Raw genomic sequence first — 25,591 nt, 5'->3', positions numbered from 1 at the left:
CTTCCAGCCATGAATTCATCTTTCTCGTTAGTTTTTGTCCATGTTCTTCCAGCTGGTTTATTTTGGATAGGAAGCATCATTATTTCTACTAAGATAACACTTCTCTGACACTTCCCTGCACAAGAGGACATCATTTTGGATGACATATCAAAACGAATTCCATCTCAAGTTTGCATTGCTTTTAAAAACCACTCCTCCTTTTTCTTCCCATCTCCCAATGTATCCTACCTGGATCCTTTGGGTCTTATGAGAGTTCCAAAAATCTAGACCAGTCAGCTGCTAATTACATTTTATTGTGGTAAAATAACTATTTTAAATTATGCAGGACTGCTAGCTTTACTCATCTTAATCAGTAGATGAACAAACTAAGCAATCCTACACAATGCTTTCCGGGAAGTAAGTCCTATTGAAGTTCGTGAGACTTACAAATCTAAGATTGTACTGCACAGGTTTAACTGATATGAATTAGTGCCACAAATTTAAACAGATACAGGACAACTCAAAGTGGTTACATCTTGTTATTACTAACAGAAGGCAATGCATGTAACATATTTTTCATCTCTGTGTAGGTAAACATTTATGTAACCTCCATTGGCAACTTGGACCTTTTCTGTATTCTTCATCATAATATTACAGTGTGTACTTAGTCTCTTTTCCATCATTTGGAGAGAGGCTGTAATAAATGCTGCTGCATGTGTCCCTGATTTGCACATGAGATAAAATCAAACTACACTATATGAAAATACAATATTTTATCTTTGCCTCCAGCTAATTTAAGTTGGTACATGATTATTTTTTTTTCTGCCAGGGCTTTTTGCCACAGCTCACTGTACCAAGAAGACACTGTTAAAAGTTCTGCAGTTGCCCAATTTTGTGCTTATTACCCTGCAACCATGTAGCCTTTGGGCTCATATGTGTTGTTGAAATATGAAAGGAAAAAGAAAACATTAAAAATAGCCTTCTGAGCTGTAGTTTTGGTTTCTTTGACTTTAAATTATATTCCCCTTTTCTTGGGTCAGAAAGAAAAGCTGGTTTTAGTTCGTTGGATAGGTGGTAGACACCTAAAAGAGGGATCAGACAATGCGGTTCCTTCAATGTAATGTTGAACTACAACTCCCAGGCAGCATGGCCAGTATGGAGGGCACCCTATTGGCTACCTTGATCTAAATGTATATGAGGCTGTTCAGAGGTTTGGGCTGAAGTGTCACCAATAGATCACTAAAATGCAGGACTCCGTTGTCACCTTTGCATCTGAGTCAGATGAGGTGATGGATGTGCTCAACGGGTGCCTGGAATCAGTAATGGTCTGAATGATGGGGTAAGAAACTGAAGCAAAATACCAATGTTGGAAATCCTGCTAGTTGGGTGTTTTAATGGATCTGATAAGTGACGTTCAGCCTTTTCCTGGATGGGGTTGCACTTCCCCTGAAAGACCAGTTTTGCAGCTTAGGAGGACTGTTAGCTCTGGCCCTTACTTTAGATGCCCAAATGCTATCAGGGAAATGATTTTGCTTTCTCCAGCTCCAGACCCTCTTGTCACACTTACCCATGCCCTAGGTGAAGATTTGGCTGCTACAATGTCTTGGGGCTCTCCTTGTTCAGAACATGGCCACCACATAATTGATTGGCATGGGAGGCTTGGAACACGGGATTTCTGTTGTTAAAACAATGCTCACCGGTTTCCGGTTACCAGATTCAGTTCAAGGAGCTGATGTTAACATATAAAGTCCTATGTGACTTGTAACTTGAAACCATCGGCTCAGGTTGGGTTCTGTGTATTTTTATGGCCACAGTTGTGTTTCAGACAGTGATCTATCGGGAAATAAATAAGTGGCACCTACACCAAAATAGGGCTCAAATGCTAGACATTGCCTGCAACTTTGGAATATAAAGAGGCAAAGTTGACATGACATTTATCACATTGTTTAAAAGGGGGGATCTTCCATGTCTTGGGCTCATGTTATCTGAAGGACTGCCCGTTCCAAACTCCCTGTTCTTTAAAGTCCATGCCTGAGGCCCAGTTCTCAGTGCCATCACCTTCACAGGTGAGGCAGGTATCAATCAGATATACCACAGACACACCATATAGATATTTAACATGAATAATTATTTTTTAAATGCTGTGTATGATTTGGAGAAAGCCAAGTACCTCCAAATGCCTTGTAAGGATCATGTATGGTATTTCTAGAAAGAGTCCATTAATAAAACGTTGTGCCTGCTGGACCAAATCTTTTGTGTGACCTCAGTCCTGTTCCCTCCTTCTCCGTCATGAAATTCCCTTTGTGATCAAGCTTCTAAATTGTGCACGGAAGTCCGGCAGACTCCGCACTACAGACATTCAGCTGGAAGCCATGTTGGGCTGACATTGATAACAAAGGTGGAGAATCGAGGAGCATGCCCCCCCCCCCGCTTTTCACAAGTGGGTAGGGTTTTAGTAAGGCCTTCATAGTGAATGTGTGCAAAAAGGCCATCGGAGTGGAAGGGTAGATATCAATATTTGTGGCAGAGGGTAAGGTGCAAATAAGTGGGCTGGTAATGTTTGTGTGAGTGTGGACATACAAGGGATTTTTGTCATACAGTCTTGCTAATGATGCACAGATCTGTTACTTTTTTTTCCACCTGAGTTAGGAGAGGCAAGGCAACTTCTTGGTCAGTTTGTGGTTCCGGTAATGGACTGTATGAGGGCCAATGAGCTGAGACTGAATCCTGATAAGATGGTGGCCCTGTGAATTGAAGGTTCCCACAACTGGGAATTGGGCAAGTTCTGAGTGGGATTGCAGCCCCCTATAAGGAATAGCTACATAGTCTGTTGGTACTCTTCAATTTAGCATTGCCAATGGAAACGCTGGTAGCCTCCATGGGGTTTGAAACGCTCTTGGCCAGCTTTAGCTGGTGTGCCATCTAGGGCCATTCCTAGCCAGGGATAACTTGGCCACAGTGATCCATGCAGTGGTAACTTCACAAATTGATTATTGCAGTGCTCTCTGTGTGGGGCTGCCGACTGGAGCAGGCTGGTGAGTACATGTCACACCAGTTCTAAAATAGCTGCAATGGCTACCAGTGTACTACCAAGCCAAGTTCAAGGTGCTTGTGTTGACATAAAGCCCTACACTGCTTCAGACCAGGATACCTGATGGAGTCCCTACTCCCTTATGCACCTGCCCTTGCTGTAAAACTGGCTGGGATGCTCTCCTTTGCCAAGTATGCATTGTGCAGCAACAAGTGAGGGGGCTTTGTCATCTGTGGCACCTCGATTTGTGGAGTGCTCTCCCCTCAGTGCCAGGTGGCTTCTCGTCTGTGGAATGCTCTCCTCAGTTAGGTCTGCCTGCTGCCTTCATTAACATCCTTTAGGCTACCAGGCTAAAATGTCTGTCATCTCTCATTGTAATCAAAAGATGGATGATGGACAAGTTGGTTGAAGGACTATTGGAGAAAAGGTTCTAGGTGCTTTAGTTTTCCTTTATTTCTCTGCTGGGTTTCCATGTGGGTTATTGGAATGGTTTTATTGACATTTATTGTTTTGTACATTATGCCTCCTCCCTTTGTGTGAGTCTCTTAGAGACTTTTTGGGTCTAAGAGACTAGCAAGTCAATTCAAATAAATAAATGTTAAAAACAACAACCTTGATGGTTATCCACCACCTATATAAACGTTTTAATTGACATAGACTGGGTTAATTGAAGGTAGAATTGGCTGGGTTATTTTCACAGATGTGATAATTTTGTTACTGCTGTATATAGATGGTTATTTTCATTGCTTGTCTACTGCTTTTTTATTATTTGCTCTTGGATTTGTTTTAAATGAAAAATGTGATACAACTTTAATAGAATAAAAGAGGATGCAATGTAGCTACATGGTTTCATTGCTGTTCAGGAGCTTCACAGAACCCAGTTGCTTGACCCATAGAAATTTCATAGGATAGGCCAGGCATCCCCAACCTGCGGCCCTCCAAATGTTTTGGCCTACAACTCCCATGATCCCTCGCTAACAGGACCAGTGGTCAGGGATGATGGGAATTGTAGTCCAAAACATCTGGAGGGCCGAAGATTGGGGATGCCTGGGATAGGCTTTTAGGTGTGATCAGAGTTTGGTAAAAGATCTGATTTTGGATAAGCAAGTTTACATGCAGCAATCTATTGAATGCTTGCCTCGAAATTGGTTTTATAGTTCTGTAGTTTTATCATTCTGTAATTATTCATCTGATGTGCTTATTGTTCGTCATCATCTTGCATGGCCTGTGGTCAAACAAATAGAAGTATTACCAAGCTGTAACTAATAACATGGCAGAGCGGCCTTTTAAAAACTCACTTAAACCTAATGTCTGTCCATTAACATGAAAAACTATAAAATAGAATAAAAAGGCTTTATATTTTATTCTGTTCTTTTTGGTGGTTATACACAGCTGAATCTTTTAAGTGCATTTCTAATTCTGCATTATATTAAAACTGGAATAAATTGTTCTCCAGAAAACAATCAGAGCATGGATTGGGTGGTTTTTTTAATTATATGAAAATATGTGCTTCTCCCGTGCTCTCTCTGAATATTTGCTTTTTCTACCCCACTGATGTGAAAGGTCAAGGCAAAGCCTGTAGAACAGCTTTGGGGTATTTCTTACAAGCCTTTGTTCCTTTGAAAGGCTCACAAATTATTTGGAAACCTGAAACTCTTACTGAAAAGGGCTTGCTCCAGGTCTAGTCAATTTACGTCTGATCCTTTAGCGTGCTAAGTTCCTCTTAAGTGATACTCAGCACCTCCATTTCTCTGTAGAGTACAGTTGTACTGTTGAGGGTCAAACAGCTCATGACAATTATCATGTTGTTTGCCCCTGAGTGCAGAAATAGCCAGCATAAGGAGTCCAGTCTGGGTTGGGATCCCAGAGTAGAAGTCAGGGTGCTTTAGTCCTTTACCTCCTGTTGTGTTCCTGAGCTGGATTTAGGGACTTTTTTCATCCTGAGGGCCGTACTCTCTCTCTCTGAGGTCCACATGCCCATGGCGGGCCAAGGACAGAGGAAACAACAGGTGGAGCAATGCATTCAAAATTTATCTATGCGCAGTAGGCTAGTTTCTACAAGCATGTACCCAAGAAAGAGGATGAGCTCAGCTAGGAAATCTGAAGTGTGTTCTCTATGTTGTGCAGAAAGGTGTGCTGTGAGAGTTGCTGTTTAGTCGTTTAGTCGTGTGCGACTCTTCGTGACCCCATGGACCAGAGCACTCCAGGCACTCCTGTCTTCCACTGCCTCCCGCAGTTTGGTCAAAACTTTTATATGCCTGTTGTCTTTGTCCATGGAGTTTTCTTGGCAGGGATACTGGAGTGGCTTGCCAGTTCCTGCTCCAGGTGGATCACGTTTGGTCAAAACTCTCCACTATGACCTGTCCATCTTGGGTGGCCCTGCACGGCAAAGCTCACAGCTTCTCTGAGTTATTCAAGCCCCTTCGCCACGGCAAGACAGTGATCCATGAAGGGGAGAGAGACTGTAGCAAAAGGGAATTGGTACCAAAACATCCATCAGCATCCAGCATCTTCAGATGGGTGAAGCCCTTCTTGCGCACAAACTGTGTTCACATCAGCAAGATGCAAAAAAAAGCTTACGGACCCTAAATTTGCTAAGAGTTTTCTGCATATCTGGGCTATTTCTGGATTCTGTCTGAAACACACACTGATCTGTGGGAGTGGAAATGCACGCAGCATCTTTTTGCTCTTCTGCCCAAAGAGGCACATTTAGCATAGTTAGGAACTTAGCACACAGCTGTTGCCCATTGCAGAGTTTGTAATTTAAAGTTGTCCTTCCATAGCCACTGAGGTCAAACAGGACACTTGGCACAGATATATGTCCTTGGGGACAATCCAGGCTGGTGCACAGGACCACCTTGTGTGTGCTGGCCATAGTGCTGAGCAAAACATCAAGGGTTCCTTGAGGTGAACAAGCCTCATGACCTATTTAGGATGAGAAGGGAGAATCACTACAGAGAGGTCTGAAAGGATTATTTCCAAGCTTCTGTAAGCAGGGCACTCATGTGTGGTGACCTTCAGTGCAAGTCAAGTTACTGTAATGAAATAAAAGTTTGTGAGGTTTTTCTCTTCAGGGGCAAGCCCCATGCAAGTGAACTCGGAGCATGCTTGTACTATGGACAAGCAGGTTTAATGGCCAATGCCTTGCTCCAAGGACCTTGCATAAATAGCATAACTAGAGGCAGGTCAGGATTGTGGTTCATGATTGCTAAGGTGTTGATGAGGAAATACAAAGCTACCTTAAATGTGTTCAGGTCTAGTGTAAGGAAGGAATTTGCTGGGTACGCCCAGAATATTTGTCCACCTTCTTTGAGAAATCTTGGAGAATAGGTGAGGTAGCACAAGACTGGAGACAGGTAAATGTTGTCCCAGTCTTCAAAAAGGGGAGAAGGGAAGAGTTAACGGAAAATATTTTGATTCTGGTGAAGAATATAATGGAGACAATTTATAAGCATATTGGTAATAATGCAATGATTAGTAGGAGTCAGCATGGATTTGTATCCCAGCAGATTAATGTTACCTTCCTTTTTATTGGGTTACTAGCTTAGTGGATTGTGGGAATGCTGTGGATATAATTTATCTTGATTTCAGCAAAGTATTTAATGAAAGTTTGTTGAGTGTATGCTCAGAGCTTCCGTGAGCCTCCTTTCAGTTGACCCTGAATACATGCAATTTGTGATGAAGATGGTAGTCTCATTTTTTCCCCTTACTTTCTCCCCAGGTATCATCCTTGGATTTGGTCTTCGGTCATACCACTTCAGCTACCGAGAAGTGAAGTACTTTTCCTTCCCAGGCGAACTCTTAATGAGAATGTTGCAGATGCTGGTTTTGCCTCTCATTGTATCCAGCTTAGTAACAGGTACACTCTTATCTTTTCCCTTTTTCTGTTTTGCAGCAGCTGCTACTTTCTCTTTCCCTTTTGCCAATGTGTTGATAAAGAGAAAGGAAAGCCTACAGCCGAGTGCATGAAAAATGGCAAACTCCAGGATTCAGATACTTGGTAAAATAATTCAGGGGCCATCAACATGGTACCTCTGGGTGCAGTGGTCCCCCTTGGGGTCTTCCCTTGGCACAAGAAAGCCTTTGAGTACCCCCTCTCATTGAGCACCCCTTGATCAGAAAGTGGTGGTTACGTTTTCTCCCTTGAAAAATACATAGAGCTGAAGGAGGAAGTTGTAAGAGTGATGCTCTTTCCCACTTCCTCCTTCAGCTCATTAACTCCACTGGGTCTGACTTTTACCCAGCTCCCTTGGAAAGGTGAGGTGTGGGCTGATTCAAGGAAGGAGGAAAGAATTGAGTTGCTTAAAAAACCAAATGTGCCCACTGGCTTAGAAGTATTGCTGACCTCTGCAGTAATACACCCTGAATTATTAGGAAAGAAATTAAAATTAAAATTCCTTTATATATAGATGCTTTACATGCAGAAGGTCCCATGTTGAGTTTCTGACATCATTTAAAAGGGCAAATTTGCACTTGATGAGAAAGATCTCTCTCTGCTTGAGATCTTAGAAAGTGGCTACCATTCAAAGGAACAATATTGAGATAGGTGAGCAAATTGTCTGACCTGGTCTAAGCTTCTTTGTCTACTGACAGACAGCAGCAAGGCTGGCTGATTTCACAGAAATTGCTCAGAAACATACCTGCACATTTTGCTTCATAACTTTCTTTCTAGGAGCGCTCCTAGAAAGTAAATATCAGAATCAGGGCCTCCTCCCTGGGGCTGCCAATGAAGGCCTTTGCAAGGCCATGGCACCCCTTACAATAGAAGGAAATATTTTTTCAGAGCTGAAGTTGTCTTTGGTCATACCAAATATGCTCATGTTTTACTCATCTGCTTTATTTCATATTGTTACACACACCCCAGTCTCTGAGTAGTAAGAGGTTTCGGGGGTTCTAGTGTGAGCCCTGGGGTTAGTTATCTTGGAATGAAGGCCGCAGGAGAATGATGGCATTTCTGTGATAGCAAGGTTTTGTTTATACATACAGTGGTACCTCGGCAGTGGCGTAGCGTGGGTTGTCAGCACCCGGGGCAAGGCAAGTAATTTGCGCCCCCTAACCAGTGGATTTGCGCCCCTAACCCTAACCCCCAGATGTTGCGCCCGGTGTGGCCGGCCCCCCCTGCACCCCCCACGCTACGCCACTGCTTTCACCCCTCGAGCTGTTGGTAGAGCCGGGACTAAGAGGCCATCCAAACACCCCAAATCCCATTCACCCACGCAGGACGACGAGCCAGAGTGGGCCCCTCCACCTATAAACTCCCCTCCTAGTGATCTGCAGCGAAGAGGCTTGTAAACCCTTCAATGGAGTCCCGAAACCCCTCAATGAAACATCAGGATTTCTCAAAGAACCATCGCTGACCAATGGGCATCGTCCAAGGTGAGAGGCAGCCAATCCGAAGTCAGGAAGCAGCAGCCCCGTGTCTGGAGCGCGCGATCCGCCAGGAGAGCGCAAGAAACCGAGAGCAGAAAGAGGGGAAGAAGCGCGCTGCAAAATGTAGCAACAGCGGATACAATGCATCCTCCTGTTTCCTTGTTTCTTGCAAGACAGAAACAGAGGGCGATCCAGGGCTCCCCTCCCTCCCCCCTCCCTCAAGCAAAAGGTCCTTTGCCCTTAGGGGTAATCCAGCTTCGCCCCAGGAGGCAGCCCATACCCCAGACAGTAATCCGGATCCTGCCAGAGGAGAAGCGCAGGAAAGCCTCGCGACTGGGAGGAGGCCGGCCTCCGGCGCGGGTGGAGGGGCCCCGTCGGGGCGGGTGGGCGGTCTTGGCGCGCAGGCACTAGAGCGCCGCCAATGGCGCATTTGGCGGGCTGCGCGCATCCAGACAGCGACCCGAGCCTGGGCGGCGTGGCGCTTGGTGCCGGAGCCTCCGCCCGCAGCGCCCCGTCGGGAGACCCGGCCGGAAGGAAGCCTCGAGCCGGCTGTCGGACGCGGTTGAAGCAGCCAGGGCGGCATGGCAGGCGGCGGCTCCTCGGCAACTCCACGCGGCCAGCCCAGCGCGCTGGCCGAACCCCGCAGGCGAACGCTGCCCGTTGGTGAGGAGGGGCTGCCTGGCGCGCCCTCCGTGGCCCTGACGCGCGGGGACCGCGGCCAGCGCTGAGAGCCGCTGCCAGCTACAGCCTGCACCCGAGGCTCTTCGGCGACTCAGGAGGCAGCGAGCGCGCCCCCCCAGAAGTTGCGCCCGGTGCGGCTGGCACCCCTGGCACCCCCCACGCTACGCCACTGTACCTCGGGTTACAAACACATTGAGTTACAGACTCCACTAACCCGGAAGTACCTCGGGTTAAGAACTTTACCTCAGAATGAGAACAGAAATCGCGCAGCAGCGGGAGGCCCCATTAGCTAAAGTGGTACCTCAGGTTAAGAACGGTTTCAGGTTAAGAATGGACCTCCGGAACGAATTAAGTTCGTAACCAGAGGTACCGCTGTATTTATACAGGCTGAGCATAAGTAGAAGAATGGAAGAATGTGGAAGGCATTTTAGCCACAACAAACCCTCTCTGCCGCCACAAATGACAAAGCAGGGAAATTAGGATTTACACACCCCTCCTAAAAATAAATTAATAAATAGCTTTGCTGCATAGATAGTGCTTTGAGTATTTTGACTTGTAACAAAAATATAAGACTATTTTACGATACTACATAAGAATCTTCTCATCTGCTTTGTGTGACTGCAATAATATTATTTTTTAAAACAGAAAATATCCTTCCCTCCTTCCTCCACCCTTTTATAAATACAACAAATAGCAGAAGGAGGAAGAAGACCCATTGTAGAACCAAGAAGGGTGTGAGGGATGAGGGGCAGTGGGGTGGTTGGCAAGAAAACAGGGTGGTTTTCACTTTCCTTGAACAGGGAGGACAGAGTGGCTTTATCAATGGCTAGAAGTATCTTTGTAGACAGTATTGATGTCCATATGCTGTTGTCTGCAGAAGGCAGCTAGTTTGTAAAGGGAATGAGGTCAGTTGTCCAGTGTGAATAGGTAAGGATTCTTCGTTCTGATGTTTCAACACAAGTTGTTTGGCTGCTTCGCGTGGTGCAAAGAATCCACTTCTTTTGTCTGGATACAAAGTCTCATTGAGGCAATACAACTTAGCAGTAAGTCTTTTGAGGGCCATTGGATCGTAGCCCATCTCTCCCCACAAACTACCTTCTCAAAGTGATTCTCTATGAAGTGATGGATGGATCAGTCTATTTTTGCTCCATGTCATTTTTGCATCTGTTCCTTCATAATATTATTCCATTTCTACACTAATCTGTGTTTTTTTTAATCTGCATCAGAAGTCATGTTTAAATACATATTGGAATATGAATCTTTGGATGCATTTTCTCGCAAAGTACACATTTATACTTGTGTAAATGCTTTACAAAAATAGCTGAGAACTGTGTTGCAATATTCAGAGCAGTGTGAAATCTGAAAGATAACTGTCCTGTTCTCATTTTGCAGAAGCTGGGGGTAGGGGAGTGAAAATCAACTCTGTTTTTAAATAGAGCATTCCTCAAGCACCCCCACCTCTGAGAAATCTAGTTGCTAACCTTGGGCATATGTTAGATTCCCGCCCCCAGAACTTGAATTTTTATTTATTATTTGTTTGTTTTTTAAAATGCAAGTTACTTGCATGAAATGGCAGAATTTTGCTCAACTCTGTTTGTTTTGTGGTGTTATATACTAATCTTGATACAAGGTGTTTCTGAGATATAGCTATAGATATGCAACCTGTTCCCCGCATTCCCATTCAGTGAGAAACTCCAGAACCAGTACTACAGGACTGAGAGTCGAGCTAGTCATGACAATAAATGTCATGCATTGCATTTCAGCCTTTTGAACTAAAAATAAAATAAAATAAGCCAGCCACTGGTGGAGAGAGCAGGTTTAACCACAGTGCAGGGAAGGGGTCCTGTACTGTTGAAAGTCCTGCCCCTGGAAAGATGTTTTTTTCCTTAGGCAGAGGGACATTTAATTATTAAAACATTTTTATATGGTGCTCCATGTTTTTCTTCCCATACCAAATAGCTTGAGATGGAGCTCACTCAGTGGTTGTTCTCAGGAGCAGTTTGTGTGCCATTTGACCAATTCTGAGACCATGAAATTTCAAGTCACTGCACTGAGGCATGAAGACTAGGGTATTTCTTTCCTTTCTCCTGCACCCTGCGATTGTTCTGCCTTCTCACTGCAGCTTCGTGTTTCCCCATTCCATGCACTCTCAGATGCTCCAGCAATGGTTACTCTTTTTCTGAGAGTAAGTGATGAGTGTCATTGTGGCCACAAAACTCCCTTCCCTTATGCCACGTGACTCTACCGGACCTAAATTCCTCTCCCAGGAACAGCAGGAGTTCCTTGCTGAACTTGATGTGTGGCTGCATTCAGAGAGCACCGTTGCCGCAACTGACAGCATTTCCAACAAGGCCATGAACTCTGACCCTCATTTCCAGGGGTCAGAAAGTTGTGCCCGATTCTGGAGCGGGAAATCTGGTTTTTCTGTGACACCATGACCCCTGCCTGCAGCTACAGGAGAAAAACTCCATGGCTCATGTTTCAGGGGAATGTCATCTTGCTGGTTTTAGTTCTGAGTCCATCTCCAAGCATCCATCTTATCGTCAGAGAAAATCTAATTCCATAGACCTGGAAGAACTAGCAGCATTTGGAAGAGCTGGTCCAGGACTGAGCTGAAATGGCCTCTCCAGTTTTGCCACCCCATTCAGAAGCTTTGCATTCGGGAAGGTCATTTTGATGATTTTCTGTGGCACAGAAGAGAGGGGGCTGACATAGGCAGTAATTGCTATTGGTGACCAGACTGTTTCCTAGTGTGGGGCGATCACCATTTTGCCTCCAGGATTTCCTAGATAGAGGTCAGTAGGTCACCACATTGTGCCACCATTGAGTCAATGAGAGTGAGGGCAATACTTCCAGCTGTCACTCTTGGAAGTTGGGGAATGGCAATGCCAGCAACCAGCCACTGGAATTCCAAGGAACACCATTATCATCACCAGGACAGTAAAACAGATGGTAGGTAAACCTAGAAGGATGGTCTTGGGAAATCTCAAACCTCACTCAGAGCTCCCAAATCCTGAGCCAAAAGTTCTTTCAAGGGAATGTTTGACTTGGCCCTTGTTAATGTGGAAGTCCCAAATGTATGCCCTGTCCCAGTGTCACGGTTCAGTTCACCGGCAATCGAAGTCCCGGCAGGGGACGTCAGGACCGGGAGCAGGAACAAGGGTCCAGATGCCAGGAGTCAGGAAGCCAAGAGTCTGAGGGTCAGAGAGCCTGGAGTCAAGAAGCCAAGAAGCCAAGGGTCCAATGGTCAGGAAGCAAGGAGTCACAAAGTCAAGGGTCTGAGGATCAAGAAGCAAGGAGTCAAGAAGCCGAGGTTCAAGGATGAGGAAGCAAGAAGCCAAACTCAGCAAGGCAGGAAGCGTGTTGCTGTGGCAAAGAGCCAAAGGGAAATGCTGACCTTATATCCCTTCCCAGCTCTTGCCACCAGGTGCTGTGAGTTACCAATCGGCCTCACCTGTGTGGCCTCGCCTTGCCTCTTCAGAACAAACTTAGGAAGACCCCAGTCCTGTAAAGTCCTACTGGTCACAGGGCCTGGCTCCTGCACACACACCTGACACCCAGTCTCAAACTTACTAAGTAGTCTTAGCCAAGTTTTTATCTTTCAGCCTCAACCATTCATCTTAAGCATGAGGATAATAATGCTAATCTATCTTTCAGAGTTCTTGTAATAATTATTAGTATAAGATATACTAATCCTTGCAATTTATGGTCCCCTGAGCATAAGAAAGCCCATCAGCTGCATATTGCAATATGCTCCACTTTCCAATGAAACCCCTTGCTTTGGGTTTGGTGGTTCCAGAAACTTTATTATTTTATTTTCTTTGAGAAAATGTGCGTCCTGCACTTTCACTGGAAAAACAGTGCTCAGTTTATGGTGGACTGCAGTACACAGAGGGTGCACTGCTTTCAGCCTGTTGAGTTGCAAGTTGTGCGAGTTGTATATGTGGAGCATTTTGAGAAAGCATTTCATAGATACGAAGCTGAATCTATTGTTTGGTCATACAAATCCATCACTGGTTGCAACTCCAAGAAGCCCTGGGGGCTCGCTCAGCACCCACTCTGTGGGGCCTTGGACGCAACTTCTGGGTCTCATATGAGGCCTTGGGGGGCGGCTTGAAAGGGGTGTCCTAGGCCTCGCAGGGCCTCCAACATCACTTCTGGGGGTGACATAAAGCCATGACTTCATGTTATAACGGCACCGCTGGGCACCCATGATGTGGGGCCCAAGTCAGCGCCCTGAAATCCTTTTGTTCCTGACTGGGGAATTTGATGTGGGAGAGAGGGTAACCTCAGCCAAATGAACATAATGATCTTTCAAGCCAAAGATGGCTACCCTTGCAGATATTGTTGAACATTGACTCCCATCAGCACCAGCCAGAATGATCAATGGTCAGGGATGATGGGAGTTGTAGTCTAACAACATCTGGTGTGCCACGTACAAGTGTCTGCTATTTCCCTGCATCAAGAATCTGCTTCTGATGTATTATTTTTACTAGTGTATTAATTTTCTGCTTTAATTGCTCTGCATCCCAAGTGACCATGCCATTTGACTGGCTTAACAAGTTACTATGATGAACTCTCCTCTAATTAAACTAAAGCAATTCACCGCATTACATCATGCTTATTTAGCATTAGGAGGGCCAACAAAATCATCAACTGGAAGTTCTTTTTTTCAGAAGCAAATCGCCTTTAATAGTGGGTGACTGATGTGAGTGTGCATGCGCCCCTTTCCCCCCTCCCTGCCAACACTCATTTCTTCTTCTTTTTGTGAATGAGCAACTTTAAACCTTCTTGTGAGATGGGGGGGAAATGCTAATCAAGATGTCACGTCCAGAAAAGGATGGCCTTTTCAGGTCTCCACTAAGCAGGTATCAGCTGTGTTTTGTTCCTGTAAAAAAAATAAAATTGTGCTGCTCTTCTCTGTGCTCCTGCACTTCTGATTCTTGGCACTGGGACAGTAAGTTCTTTGTGCTCTGGTATTACAATGAGGCTACCAAAGAGAAAGAGCCTTGGTCCGAGGCTGTCAGCTGTTACTAATCACTGTTCTATGGCTTGCTGTGAATCTCTGCGCGTCCTTACCTCTTGCTCTGCTTAGCACACATAAAGAAGATAAATTACGCCTTTAGTTTCCCTTCAAAAAGCATATTGTGTGGCACATTCCAATACAGTGAGCAAAAGACGGAATCATGCAAAGAGTTAAATTAGTATCTAAACAGCCCCCGCAGCAGGGCTTTGCCCTGGCAGATGTGAGGAACAGGAAATGTACTGCTGGGCTGGGCATCCAAAAAGTTCCTTGTTGCTTTGCACTTGACAAGTTTCAGAGGATAAATCAGTTGCAGCTCAAAGCCCAGCATGTCTGGAGTTTATTTGGAGCCTGCCTATGCTCTTCAGCTATAGAACCTGGCTTCAGTGCCAAGGGCGGCGTTATGGAAAGTGATGATAAAAAGACAAGAGTGAATCTGAGCATGTACAAAATTATCTCGAAGTAATCACAGTCTCTCCACAAAACATGGCATTGGGGAACCTGTCTGAGGGCAAGAGGCCTTGACCCCGGTGAAAGATTCATGAACCGTGGTCCAAATGAAAAGATCTCTACATCATCTTCATTGGAGGTCTCTTTGTATTACATGCCAGGTTTGTTTTGCTTTGTTTATATTAAACAGGGTTAACGATGACAGCAGTTAAAGTACCTGGCTAAATAACTTTTTTTCTGGCACCAAAATATAGCAACTTAGGCACCTAGTGAGCCTTTTAAGGGAGGGCATTCCAGAATTGGGTTTCTATTAGCAAATTAGTAGCTCCTTTGTCATTAATCCTCCAAATAATTCGGAATTACAGTTTGCAGATCAAATTTTAAACTGTATGCTCACTATTTGATAATGTCCTCTACACCTGCATCCCATAAGTATAGGGAACACTTCAGCATGCCAACCTGGCATTTTCAGCAGCTAAAAGTGTTGGTTTTTTAAATTCTGTTGAGCGCTGTAGGTATAATATGCCAGTGATACAATATCCATAGGTTCATCAGGAGAGCTCAGTGAAGAATATTACAGCACAGTCCACTGGTGGGCCGCCAGCTAATTTCTTTTCACTTGATAGTTGCTGAGATTTTGACCCTATCAAGGCACTTTTAATGTTCTTATACACCTTTCAGGGATGTTTACTGAGGAAATTGGAAACATACAATGATCTACCAGTCTTCAAACAACCCTATTTAAAAAAAAATCTAGAGTAATTAGGAGCATCCCAGGGAAACAAGGGACTTACATTAAAAACATATGGCATACACTAAAAACAGTAAAGCAATTCAGGTGCTATGAATAGGGGACAGTGAACATGTGAACATGTGATGGGGACAAATAGAGATGAGCACACTAGCTGCATCCCATCTCTCATCCTCTTCATCACCTTCCAACTGCTGGTTGTCTAAAGCATGGACCTTTTTATATCTGCAGAGACTCCCTGTGTATCTTAAAATGCTTTTGGTTTGTTTTTTTTAATGCTATCAGAGGACTGTTGTCCTTTGTCTGAAATGACAACAGACCTCCTGGTTGACAGAGTCTATGCTAGGATTAGCTAGCTGTTCCTTCAGACTTGTTCCAACTGTGTCCTTCACATCCTGCTCTGATCAGGAGCAGAAGTCCACCTGGTCGCCTCTCATATATTTCGTGCATTGCATTCATCGCCCGCTTTCTCCTCCAAGGAGCTCCCGGGGGTGCGCGTGGTTCTCCCCGTGTTATCCTCGCAACAACAGCCCTGTGAGGTGGGTCAGGCGAGTGGCCCAAGGGAGCACCCAGGGATTGTCCTGGCCAGGTGGGGTGATTTGAACCCTGCTCTCTGCCCGGTCTTCGTCCTCATTTAGCCCCCACATGTGCATGACTGTGCATGACTGAGGTTTTCCCCCCTCGTCTTGGCTATGGTGTGAGTCTGTGCTGTTAATTAATGGGGTTCTGCCTTTTATCTCCCCTGCAGTTTTATCTCCCCTGCAGTTGTGTTGTTATAAAGCACACCATGTCTCAAATTTCAAGGGAGAAAGGTAACGTAAGAGCAAAGGAAGTCACTTTATATCAAGCCAGACCATTGGGCCATCTGCATCAGCGTTGTCAACACTGAAGTGGGATAGCTCAGTCAGTACAGCACAAGACTATTAATCTCAGGGTTGTGGGTTTGAGCCCCATGTTGGGCAAAACACTCCTGTATTGCAGGGGGTTGGACTAGATGATCCTTCCAAATCCACAATTTTATGATTCTATGATATCTGAAGTTGCTGGGGATTGAATCTGTGGGTGGGGAGGCAGTTGCTCTATCACTGAACTATCACCCTTCCCTCTTTGGACTGTAGCTCCGTGAGAGAGCATCTGCTTTCATATTCAGAAGCATTCTATCTCTGATACTGTTGATAATATAGCCATCGTGACTAGTAGTCACTGATAGCTTTATTCTTCCATTTGTCTCATCCTCTTTTAAAGCCATCAGAGCTGGTGGCTGTAACTTGTGGGAGCAAATTCCGTAATTTAACAACACGCTCTCTGAGAAGAAATACTTCTTTTTCTGAAAGTCACGCCATTCATCAGGGTTCTAGTATTACAAGAATGCTTATTCCAGTGCAGTGGTACCTCAGGCTAAGTACTTAATTCATTCCGGAGGTCCGTTCTTAACCTGAAACTGTTCTTAACCTGAAGCACCACTTTAGCTAATGGGGCCTCCTGCTGCTGCCACACCGCTGGAGCACAATTTCTGTTCTCATCCTGAAGCAAAGTTCTTAACCTGAAGCACTATTTATGGGTTAGCAGAGTCTGTAACCTGAAGCCTATGCAACCCGAGGTACCACTGTATGTGTATTCACAGTTTTTTTGTGATGTACAGACTCTAGTTTCACTCTCATGCTTCTGTTTGCTAGGAGTTGCTGCCCTGGACAGCAAAGCATCAGGGAAGATGGGGCTCCGAGCCGTCGTCTACTACATGAGCACCACGATCATTGCTGTCCTGATTGGAATTATCATGGTGGTCATCATCCATCCAGGGAAAGGGTCGAAGGAAAAAATGCATCGAGAAGGCAAGATTGTCCGAGTGACAGCCGCAGATGCCTTTCTGGACTTGATCAGGTAAAAATGCATTTTCTGTCTTATAAGCAAGGTATTGAAAGTTACAGCATATGACTGAATTTATTAGCACCCAGTGCTATCAATCTCTTTTCTCTCTCTTTTCCCTTCAAAATGGCACCCCCGGCTCAGAAATAACTTGTAAACATAGACCCCCAAGGCTTATTGATCAGGCTTTTTAAGCTTCTTAACAATGTACTGTGGGGTTTACTAATGAGATTTGAAGCAATTCATAATTCCCCAATTCAGGGCCAGCCCTGCTATTAGGCAGAGTAATATGGCTGCCTCAGGAAACATAATTGAGGAGGTCTATTCACCCACTATTTCCCCTGAGTTCCCTAAGCTGGTCTACTCTACACTATTGAAACTCTTCTGCTGTGCTCAGTGTGGTGGAGGATATTGTCCCATCACCAGTATTGAAGTAAGATTCAGGGCCCAGCCACCTTTGAGCTCAATAGTAGAGCAATGGCTTTCCATGCAGACAGTACCAGGCTCAATCCCTGGCATTTCCAAGCAAAGCTGGGAAGGTCCCATCTGGAGCCATGGAGAGGTGCTGCATGTTGATGCTAGATGGACCCATGTATTGACTTGTTTAAATAGCAGCTTCCTGTGTTCCAGGGCTCCAGTTTGATTCTGTATGTAGAATGGAAAAGTAAAAGAAGAAGGTAGTTAGCGTAGGACTCCTTGACATAATAACAGGATGTCTGTGGCTTTTTTAAGTTTAGAATTTTATAGTACTGACTCAAATAAAATTTTACATAGAATTTTTAAAATGGAAAGATTACTGTAGGACTTTGTTCTAACTTCCTGTTGTGGACATTTCATTCTGGAAATCATTAATGTACAAAATGTACAAAAATGTACAAAAATGTACAAAATGTACAAAATGTACAAAATGTACAAAAATGTTGCAGATTGTGATATGTGGATTTGGGGGACACCATCTTATCCTTTGTGTTGGCAAAACGCCTTAGGCAGACCTGCCCCAATTCTCCCCACAGCTGTGCGTGTGAAGAATTTGAGAATTTCTTCTGTGGGTTGACTGTGAACCTGTTGGAACTGTGATTTCAAATAATGCTCTGGCTCTAAGTTTTGGAGGGTCCCTTTCTATACCCTCCTCCTTCAGCGGCTTTACTTTCTCACTGCAAAAGTGTTGTTTATATTCTGAATCAAGGAAGACGTGTATTTATTATTTCTATTGTCTAACCAAAGTAAACTTGAGGCAGGGTAGATTTGCAGCATGCTCCTGCTCAAAAGGTTGAGGAGAAAATTCGCTGAGATTAATTTGGTGAATTGCAAAGAAGTAGCAGTCTTTTTTAAAAAGAAAAAGGAAAAGAAAAAAAGAGAGAGTAAATTGATGCTAGTTCAATATACTGCTGAGACCATATGCCTGTGGTAGAATACATGTCTCATATTCAGTCCCTCACATCTCCCACTAAGAGGATCAAGTAGCAAATGATGGGAAACACCTCTGCCCCAAGAACCACTGCGCGTCACTATAAATTATCATCACTAGGTGGACAAACAATCTGACCTAGTATGGTATGGAAGCTTCTTATGAGCATAAGAACGTAAGAAGAATCCTATTGGGTCAGGCCAAATAGATGACCATGGAGCCCAACCCTATACATATTACCTTTATGTAAACCCCACCAGCTTCAATAGGGCTTCATCTTGAAATTATAAAAGATGTGTACTATTCCTCAAATAGTTGTTGTTCTTTCTTCACAGAAACATGTTCCCTCCGAATCTGGTGGAAGCCTGCTTTAAACAGGTAACAATGTGTGGTTTTAATTACACCTATCTTCATCCAGGAGCTTCAAGTAAATCTTCTGATGCAGCTGAATAGTCTTAGCCATTATGTTTTTGTAATGCCTAGAAAAGACACGGACATAACATCTCTCCTTTTCCCCATCTCTCACAGTTCAAAACAAACTATGAGGAACGGACACCTCGTATAGCAGTTGACTCAAACGAAACATCTCTCCTTGCTGGCATTATAAACAATGTGTCCGAAGCAATGGAAAACCTAACTCAGTTGAAAAAGGAGATGATCCCTGTTCCAGGGGCTGTAAATGGAGTAAATGCACTTGGCCTGGTTGTGTTCTCAATCAGCTTTGGACTGGTGATAGGGAACATGAAGGAGCAAGGACGAGCATTGAGAGAATTCTTTGATAGCCTTAATGAGGCTATCATGCGCCTCGTATCACTAATCATGTGGTAGGTGTTGAATGCTACATTTGTTGACCTATCTAGCACCATCCGTGTGCATGGCATTTTACAGAATACAAGAGGAAATATCCCTCCCCTGCCTAGCATTCTCCATTTATTTGCCATTAATTTCCAGTGCGGCTAAATAACAGAACAATCTCACGCATGTTTGCTTGGAAGTAAGTTCCTCTGTATTTGGTGAAGCTTACTCTCATGTAAATGTGTTTAGGATTTCAGCCTTAGCCCCCTTGGAATGTGTCAGGAAATTTCTGAGTGCGTGCAAATAGCACCACCAAAATATACACACCTACGCTTCTCATTGGATAGCCGTATATTATATTAACTGTGTGGTTTGTTTGTAGGTATGCGCCACTTGGTATCCTGTTTTTGATTGCTGGAAAAATTGTTGAGATGGAAGATATGGGTGTGATTGGAGGGCAGCTTGCCATGTATACTGTTACTGTCATCATTGGCTTGCTCATCCATGCTATTGTAGTGCTCCCTTTACTCTACTTCCTAATCACTCGAAAGAACCCTTGGGTCTTCATTGGAGGATTGCTGCAAGCTCTCATCACAGCCCTGGGAACATCTTCAAGGTAGGAATATTCATAGCCAGATCAAGTTTGATTTGAGTTCACTGAGTTTGCATATGCATGTACACCATTTTAATAACTCCACTTTTGCCTCAATCCAGCTCTAGTCATGTTTCACAAAGGGAATTAAACATGACGATCTGTACCAGTGTATGGAGAGGGAACTGCATTTCAATTCACATAACGTTTACAGCAGTGCATTGAGTTTAGGCCAGGAGTGGAGAATCTGATGCCTTCCAGGTGTTGTTGGACTGTAGCTCCCATCAAACCTGACCATTGACTATGCTGGCCTGGGCTAATGGAAGCTGAAGCCCAGCAACATCTGGAGGGCCAGAGATTTCACATTTGGGTGCACATACCAATGGACATCCAATTTACACTCATGGGTCTACTCTGAGATGGACTAGCATTGGATACAGCCCATGGTTCCTGATCCAGTAAGTGTGCATCTGGGGCTACTTTATATCCAGCGCTATCTACTTTGGCACTAGCTTTCCAGATCTAAGGCTTTCAACTGAAATGACAGGGTGTGAACCAGGACACATCTGCAGGCAACTCATGAGATCCACCACTGAGGTATGGGCTCTACCAATAACACACAGGCACCCAAATATGTGGAGATGCTCTTAGCTAGATTGGGGCACTGGCACACAGTTGAACATGTGAATTAATTTCATTTCAATAATAATAATTTTTAGGTAATTTGAGGAGACAGGAAATCTCTATCTGCCGTACTTGTTCTGGATGACTCCATAATGTCAGTAATAATGTGTATAGCCATCATCCATATTAATATTACCTGTCTTTTCTGATGAGTTAATTTTTCTCCATTTCCCCCCTTTTGGCTTTAGTTCTGCCACCTTGCCGATCACATTTAGGTGTTTGGAAGAGAATAATGGAGTAGATAAACGCATTACAAGATTTGTGCTTCCTGTGGGTGCAACTATTAACATGGATGGTACAGCTTTGTATGAGGCACTGGCTGCAATTTTCATTGCACAGGTTAATAACATGGACCTCAACTTTGGACAGATTATCACAATCAGGTTTGTAAATGTTGCAAAACCTTAGACATTTGCATGGGCTGCTTTTTGCATCATATGGTAGTGAGAAAGACATGTGATAGGAGCCATAGTATACAGTGTTTTAGCTGCCCTCTATGTGTACCTCATTATGCCCATGATTGAAAACACTGTCATTATGAGTTAGCTCCAAGTTTTGTAAATCCACTGAAAGCAATAGGACTTAAATCATCACTTAACATAGTGAAGTAGCTCACTTCCAGGGGGATGGGTATCACAATATAGCCCTAGCAAGCTAGACTGTACAAGGAAGAAGAAAGAAAAGGATTGCCATAATGTTGAATAAAATGGGTGTCCTTGAATAACTTAATGATTCAGGCTGAAATTTTATGCACATTTACCTGGGAGCAAGTCCCATTGAACTCACTTCTGAGGAGGCATGCATAGGATTCAGCTATAGTTCTCTCCCACTGAAATAGATGCCTTTTTATCAACTCAGTTCAGCATACTTCCTTGAGCTTGTTCTGTATTCATTTGAGAAAATCTTCAGTAATTCCTGTAACTTTAGTACTTTTCCATAAGTATAATCAGGGGTAAAGAGTAAATGATCATTCCTTGAATATCGTTGTTATCATCAGATTTTATTGGTCAACCAAATACAGGTTATAGGCAAAAGCAAGCACACGTCTCAAAAACATATTATAGCACATACGTTTAAAGCATTATAATACACATATCAGTTTAATCTGCACTTTGCACCACAAGTGTATGCATGTTTGCTCAGAAGTAAGCCCCAGTGAGTTCAATGAGACTTGCTGCCAGATAAGTGTACATAGGATTACTGCACAGTCTTAGTCAGCTACAGCAGGGGTGGTAGAGAACCTCCAGTCTGTGGGACAAATCTGGCCATTCCTAACAAACCACACCCATCGGTTGCGCGTCAAGGTCCCCAAGACACCCCAAATAAGAACACAATGACACTTGATTTTTGTTTAAGGTTTTTGGCATAATTTTGGCCCCAACTTTATAAAAATACAGCAATGTGAGTGGTTGCTTAGGCATTGGTAGCAACTAACTGACCCCGCACGGGGACAGCTCTAATATTCGCACCCCCCGCAAAGTCAGAAAGGGTAAGTTACCTAGGGAGAGAGACGGGACTGGAAACCATGCCTCACCTCTCCCCAGAATGCTCCCAGGGGCTCTTGCGTGGCCCTAGACCCTTGCCAGGGGGTTCGGACAAAAGCATGACGAGCCCCTGGGTTCCTTTAACGGAAAACCCTTGCAGCAGCAGCATTTTGGAGGGGCAGGCACAGCCAAATCCATACCCCTCCACCAACCAATTCCCAAACCAATGCCTAACCGCAACCTTACAAGTTGTGACGATTTGCTACGCAGTAGGCAAAAACCAAATGGCACCAACCAATCAGCCAAATGGACAAAATTCCTACCAGGCCCCTTCCCCAAAGCAGACGACCCCATGACAGGCATAGCAAGGTCAAGCAAACAGCCTAACATTAGGGAGGGAGGGCGGGTGATCCGAAGCACGCAGCGAAAGAGGAAGGTCATCGCTGTGTGCAGTGTATTTAACAAACGGGGCTGTCAATCAAGAAATGGCAACATATAAATCTCTCCAGTAACAGCCCGCCCCTGCTTAAAGATGGCCAAACTCTTTTGCCCAGCAACAGTGAGGTGTCTTGTCAGCCCCCACCGCAACACGTGCTCTCCATGAGGGAGAACACGCTATGTCATATGCAGTATTACATCAGGTGTGGGGTAGCTCTGCATGTGGCTACAAAGGAACATTTGGGAGCTTGAAGTGAGCTCCTGGCTGTTCCTTTGCAGGAGCTAGGTGTAGCCCAATCAGTCATCAACCAAGTTTTCCCCCTCCGTTTTATTAGCAGTTTCAATGTAAACCACTTTGTGCTACTAATCCCTGCACAAAGCAGGCTTGAATTAACCACCCATCAGCTGAGTTCAAGGCTGCAGGAATGTGCTTTGCCAGCCTTCTGCTCAGTGCAACAACTGGATGGCACCCCATCGTGGAGCAGAGAGGTGTCCCTGATGACTGATCTGGCTCAGGCTTTTTGAACTTGGTGCCTTCCAGCTGGCTGTGCTGGCTAGAGAGCCAGTGTGGTGTAGTGGTTAAGAGCAGTAGTCTCGTAATCTGGTGAACCGGGTTCGCTTCCCCGCTCCTCCACATGCAGCTGCTGGGTGACCTTGGGCCAGTCACACTTCTCTGAAGTCTCTCAGCCCCACTCACCTCACAGAGTGTTTGTTGTTGGGGAGGAAGGGAAAGGAGAATGTTAGCCGCTTTGAGACTCATTCGGGTAGTGATAAAGCGGGATATCAAATCCAAACTCTTCTTCTTCTAGATGGGAGTTTTAGTCCAAAACATCTGGACAGCACCAGGTTAGGAAAGGCTGGTCTAGACTATGTGCAAATTTTTCTCATAAGACATAAAGGAAGACAGGGAAAACATTTTTGTAAAATGCTAGATAGATGATAGATAGATAGATAGAACAAAAACACAACCTATGTGTGTGTTTAAAAATTAAAAGCTCTGTGTGATTGTTTTGGTGTCTCCTTTCTCTGAACAGCATTACGGCTACAGCAGCCAGCATTGGTGCAGCAGGAATTCCTCAGGCTGGCCTCGTCACTATGGTGATCGTATTGACATCTGTTGGTTTGCCTACAGATGATATCACCCTTATCATTGCAGTGGATTGGTTTTTGTGAGTATTTCTGCAGTGTAATGTGTATTATCAAATGAAGCAGGCTAGTGGGCATTCATAAAAACTGAACCTGCAAGTCATTTTAGTTCATTTCCCCATGAATGTTTTGCCAATATTCAGTTGTATTGCATAGGATATAAAAAACGATCATTTTAACTGCAAAGCAAGCCAGCACCGATTAGGATGTTCCCCACGCCCTGAAAGTATTGTGTTTCTCAAATCTCTGCTCATTCAAGAAGCTTTCTGGATGACGTTGTGCCAGAAACATACTTTATTTCATCAGTCCTAATTCATAGGGTGGTTGTGCTGGGGGAAAAAGATAGCCCCTTCCCACCACTTCATGGGCCACAGGTTAAGAACCTCCGCCTTAGAGGAAAGGATTAGATGGAAGTGTTAGAAATAAGTTTATTTATATACAATTGCATGCTTTGTTTTGTTTTGTTTTGTTTTGTTTTGTTACTTGAGTGTAAAATTGCAATGTCAAATACACTGCAGATTACATCTTCCTTTCCTAATTTCAGTGATTCAGTGTAATAATGTACTGTGTAATCTATTGGGGCTTTGGGGGGCTGCGACTGCCTAGCTTGTTTAAATCTGCAAATTGTTCTATAGGGATCGTCTGCGTACCACCACCAACGTTTTGGGAGACTCTATCGGCGCAGGGATTGTAGAACACTTATCGCGGCATGAGTTGAGGAGCAAGGATGCTGAGATGGGTAACTCTGTGATAGAGGAGAATGAAATGAAGAAGCCTTACCAGCTGATCTCCCAAGAGAACGAGAACGAAAAGCCCTTAGACAGTGAAACCAAGATGTAAGGTAGAGGAACATACAAAGCACTAGATGCGCAGAAAGCGTACACTTCCTCCAATCCTTTCTGTAACTTGTCCGTTTGTTCCTCATCTCTCTACAAGCAGAGCACTGAAAAGTTTTAGGGCTTAACTAGACATGATGAGAGACGTGAGGTTATATCCAGTGGTGTCACTCAGCTGTTATTAAGGCTTCCATCAGCAGGAAGGGAAGCTATTTTCAGCCATTTCCTCATAGGCCTAGAGCCCCTCTCACACCCTATATCTGCTCCTGAGAGTTGTGGAACCCTCCAGTGCAGCTCAGGGAAGTGGGGGCTACAGTGCTTCCCTCCTCATTTCGCTGATGGAAGCTTCACTGTCAGTTCAGTGACGTTACTGGATAAAACCCATGGTGGCTACATGCAAGGTCTCTTCGCCCCCTTCTCCTTGTGCTTGCATCTAGGTAAGCACGACACGTATTGTGATGTCATCACTGTGTGCATCGCCCTGCATCCAGTCCTGTGTGGCCGGAAGAGGGCAATGCACAGCACAATGACATCATTCCACGTGGTATGTTTCCCTGGATAAAGGTTTCAGGTGGCATGTGGAAGGAGAGGGGAAAGAAGATTGAGTGGCTCCAGCGCCACATCTACTGTAATGTCTAGTTAAGTCCTTGCTGAAATCTATACCCTATTACTTAGTAATGAATGTGTTATATGATTGTATCCCATTAAAATAATAATAATAAGATGAAATACCAAGCATACAACATTATGATATGATATGATGTGATGTGCTATGGGGATGGGATATATTGTGTAATCAAATTACCAAGAATATTCAAGTGCACATGCTGCATAGTCCTGTAAATGTGATCTCACTTTATGTAAGCTGAAGCAGCAAAGCAGACAAGAAATCTTGAAAAGGGGGGTTGTTGGTTTGTTTGTTTGTTTGTTTGTTTGTTTGACTGTTACACATTCTTCACACCAGGAAGGCTGTAATCCTATACACATTTACCTGGGAGTAAGCCCTACTTAATTTAATGGACCTTACTCCTGAGTAGACACATATAGGATTGCACTG

At 44.3% G+C, this 25,591-nt stretch overlaps 1 protein-coding gene across 1 annotated transcript in view; it reads left to right on the top strand.

Moving 5' to 3' along the window:
• The window catches only part of SLC1A3 (solute carrier family 1 member 3), a 36,104-nt gene extending 10,892 nt beyond the window's left edge, over positions 1-25,212 (top strand). Inside the window, exons 3-10 of the mRNA XM_081212965.1 lie at positions 6,732-6,869; positions 16,962-17,166; positions 18,895-18,937; positions 19,088-19,383; positions 19,737-19,970; positions 20,819-21,013; positions 23,587-23,721; positions 24,334-25,212. Of these exons, the coding sequence (XP_081069091.1) occupies positions 6,732-6,869; positions 16,962-17,166; positions 18,895-18,937; positions 19,088-19,383; positions 19,737-19,970; positions 20,819-21,013; positions 23,587-23,721; positions 24,334-24,538 (1,451 nt within the window). The 3' untranslated portion in view covers positions 24,539-25,212. The remainder of the gene's footprint in view (positions 1-6,731; positions 6,870-16,961; positions 17,167-18,894; positions 18,938-19,087; positions 19,384-19,736; positions 19,971-20,818; positions 21,014-23,586; positions 23,722-24,333) is intronic.
• The last annotated feature ends 379 nt before the right edge of the window (positions 25,213-25,591 follow it).

Source organism: Podarcis bocagei, assembly GCF_964188305.1.
Source record: "Podarcis bocagei genome assembly, chromosome: 11".
Lineage (NCBI taxonomy): Eukaryota > Metazoa > Chordata > Lepidosauria > Squamata > Lacertidae > Podarcis > Podarcis bocagei.
The sequence above is the reverse complement of the archived record's forward strand: the minus strand, read 5'-3'. Positions and strand labels throughout refer to the sequence as shown.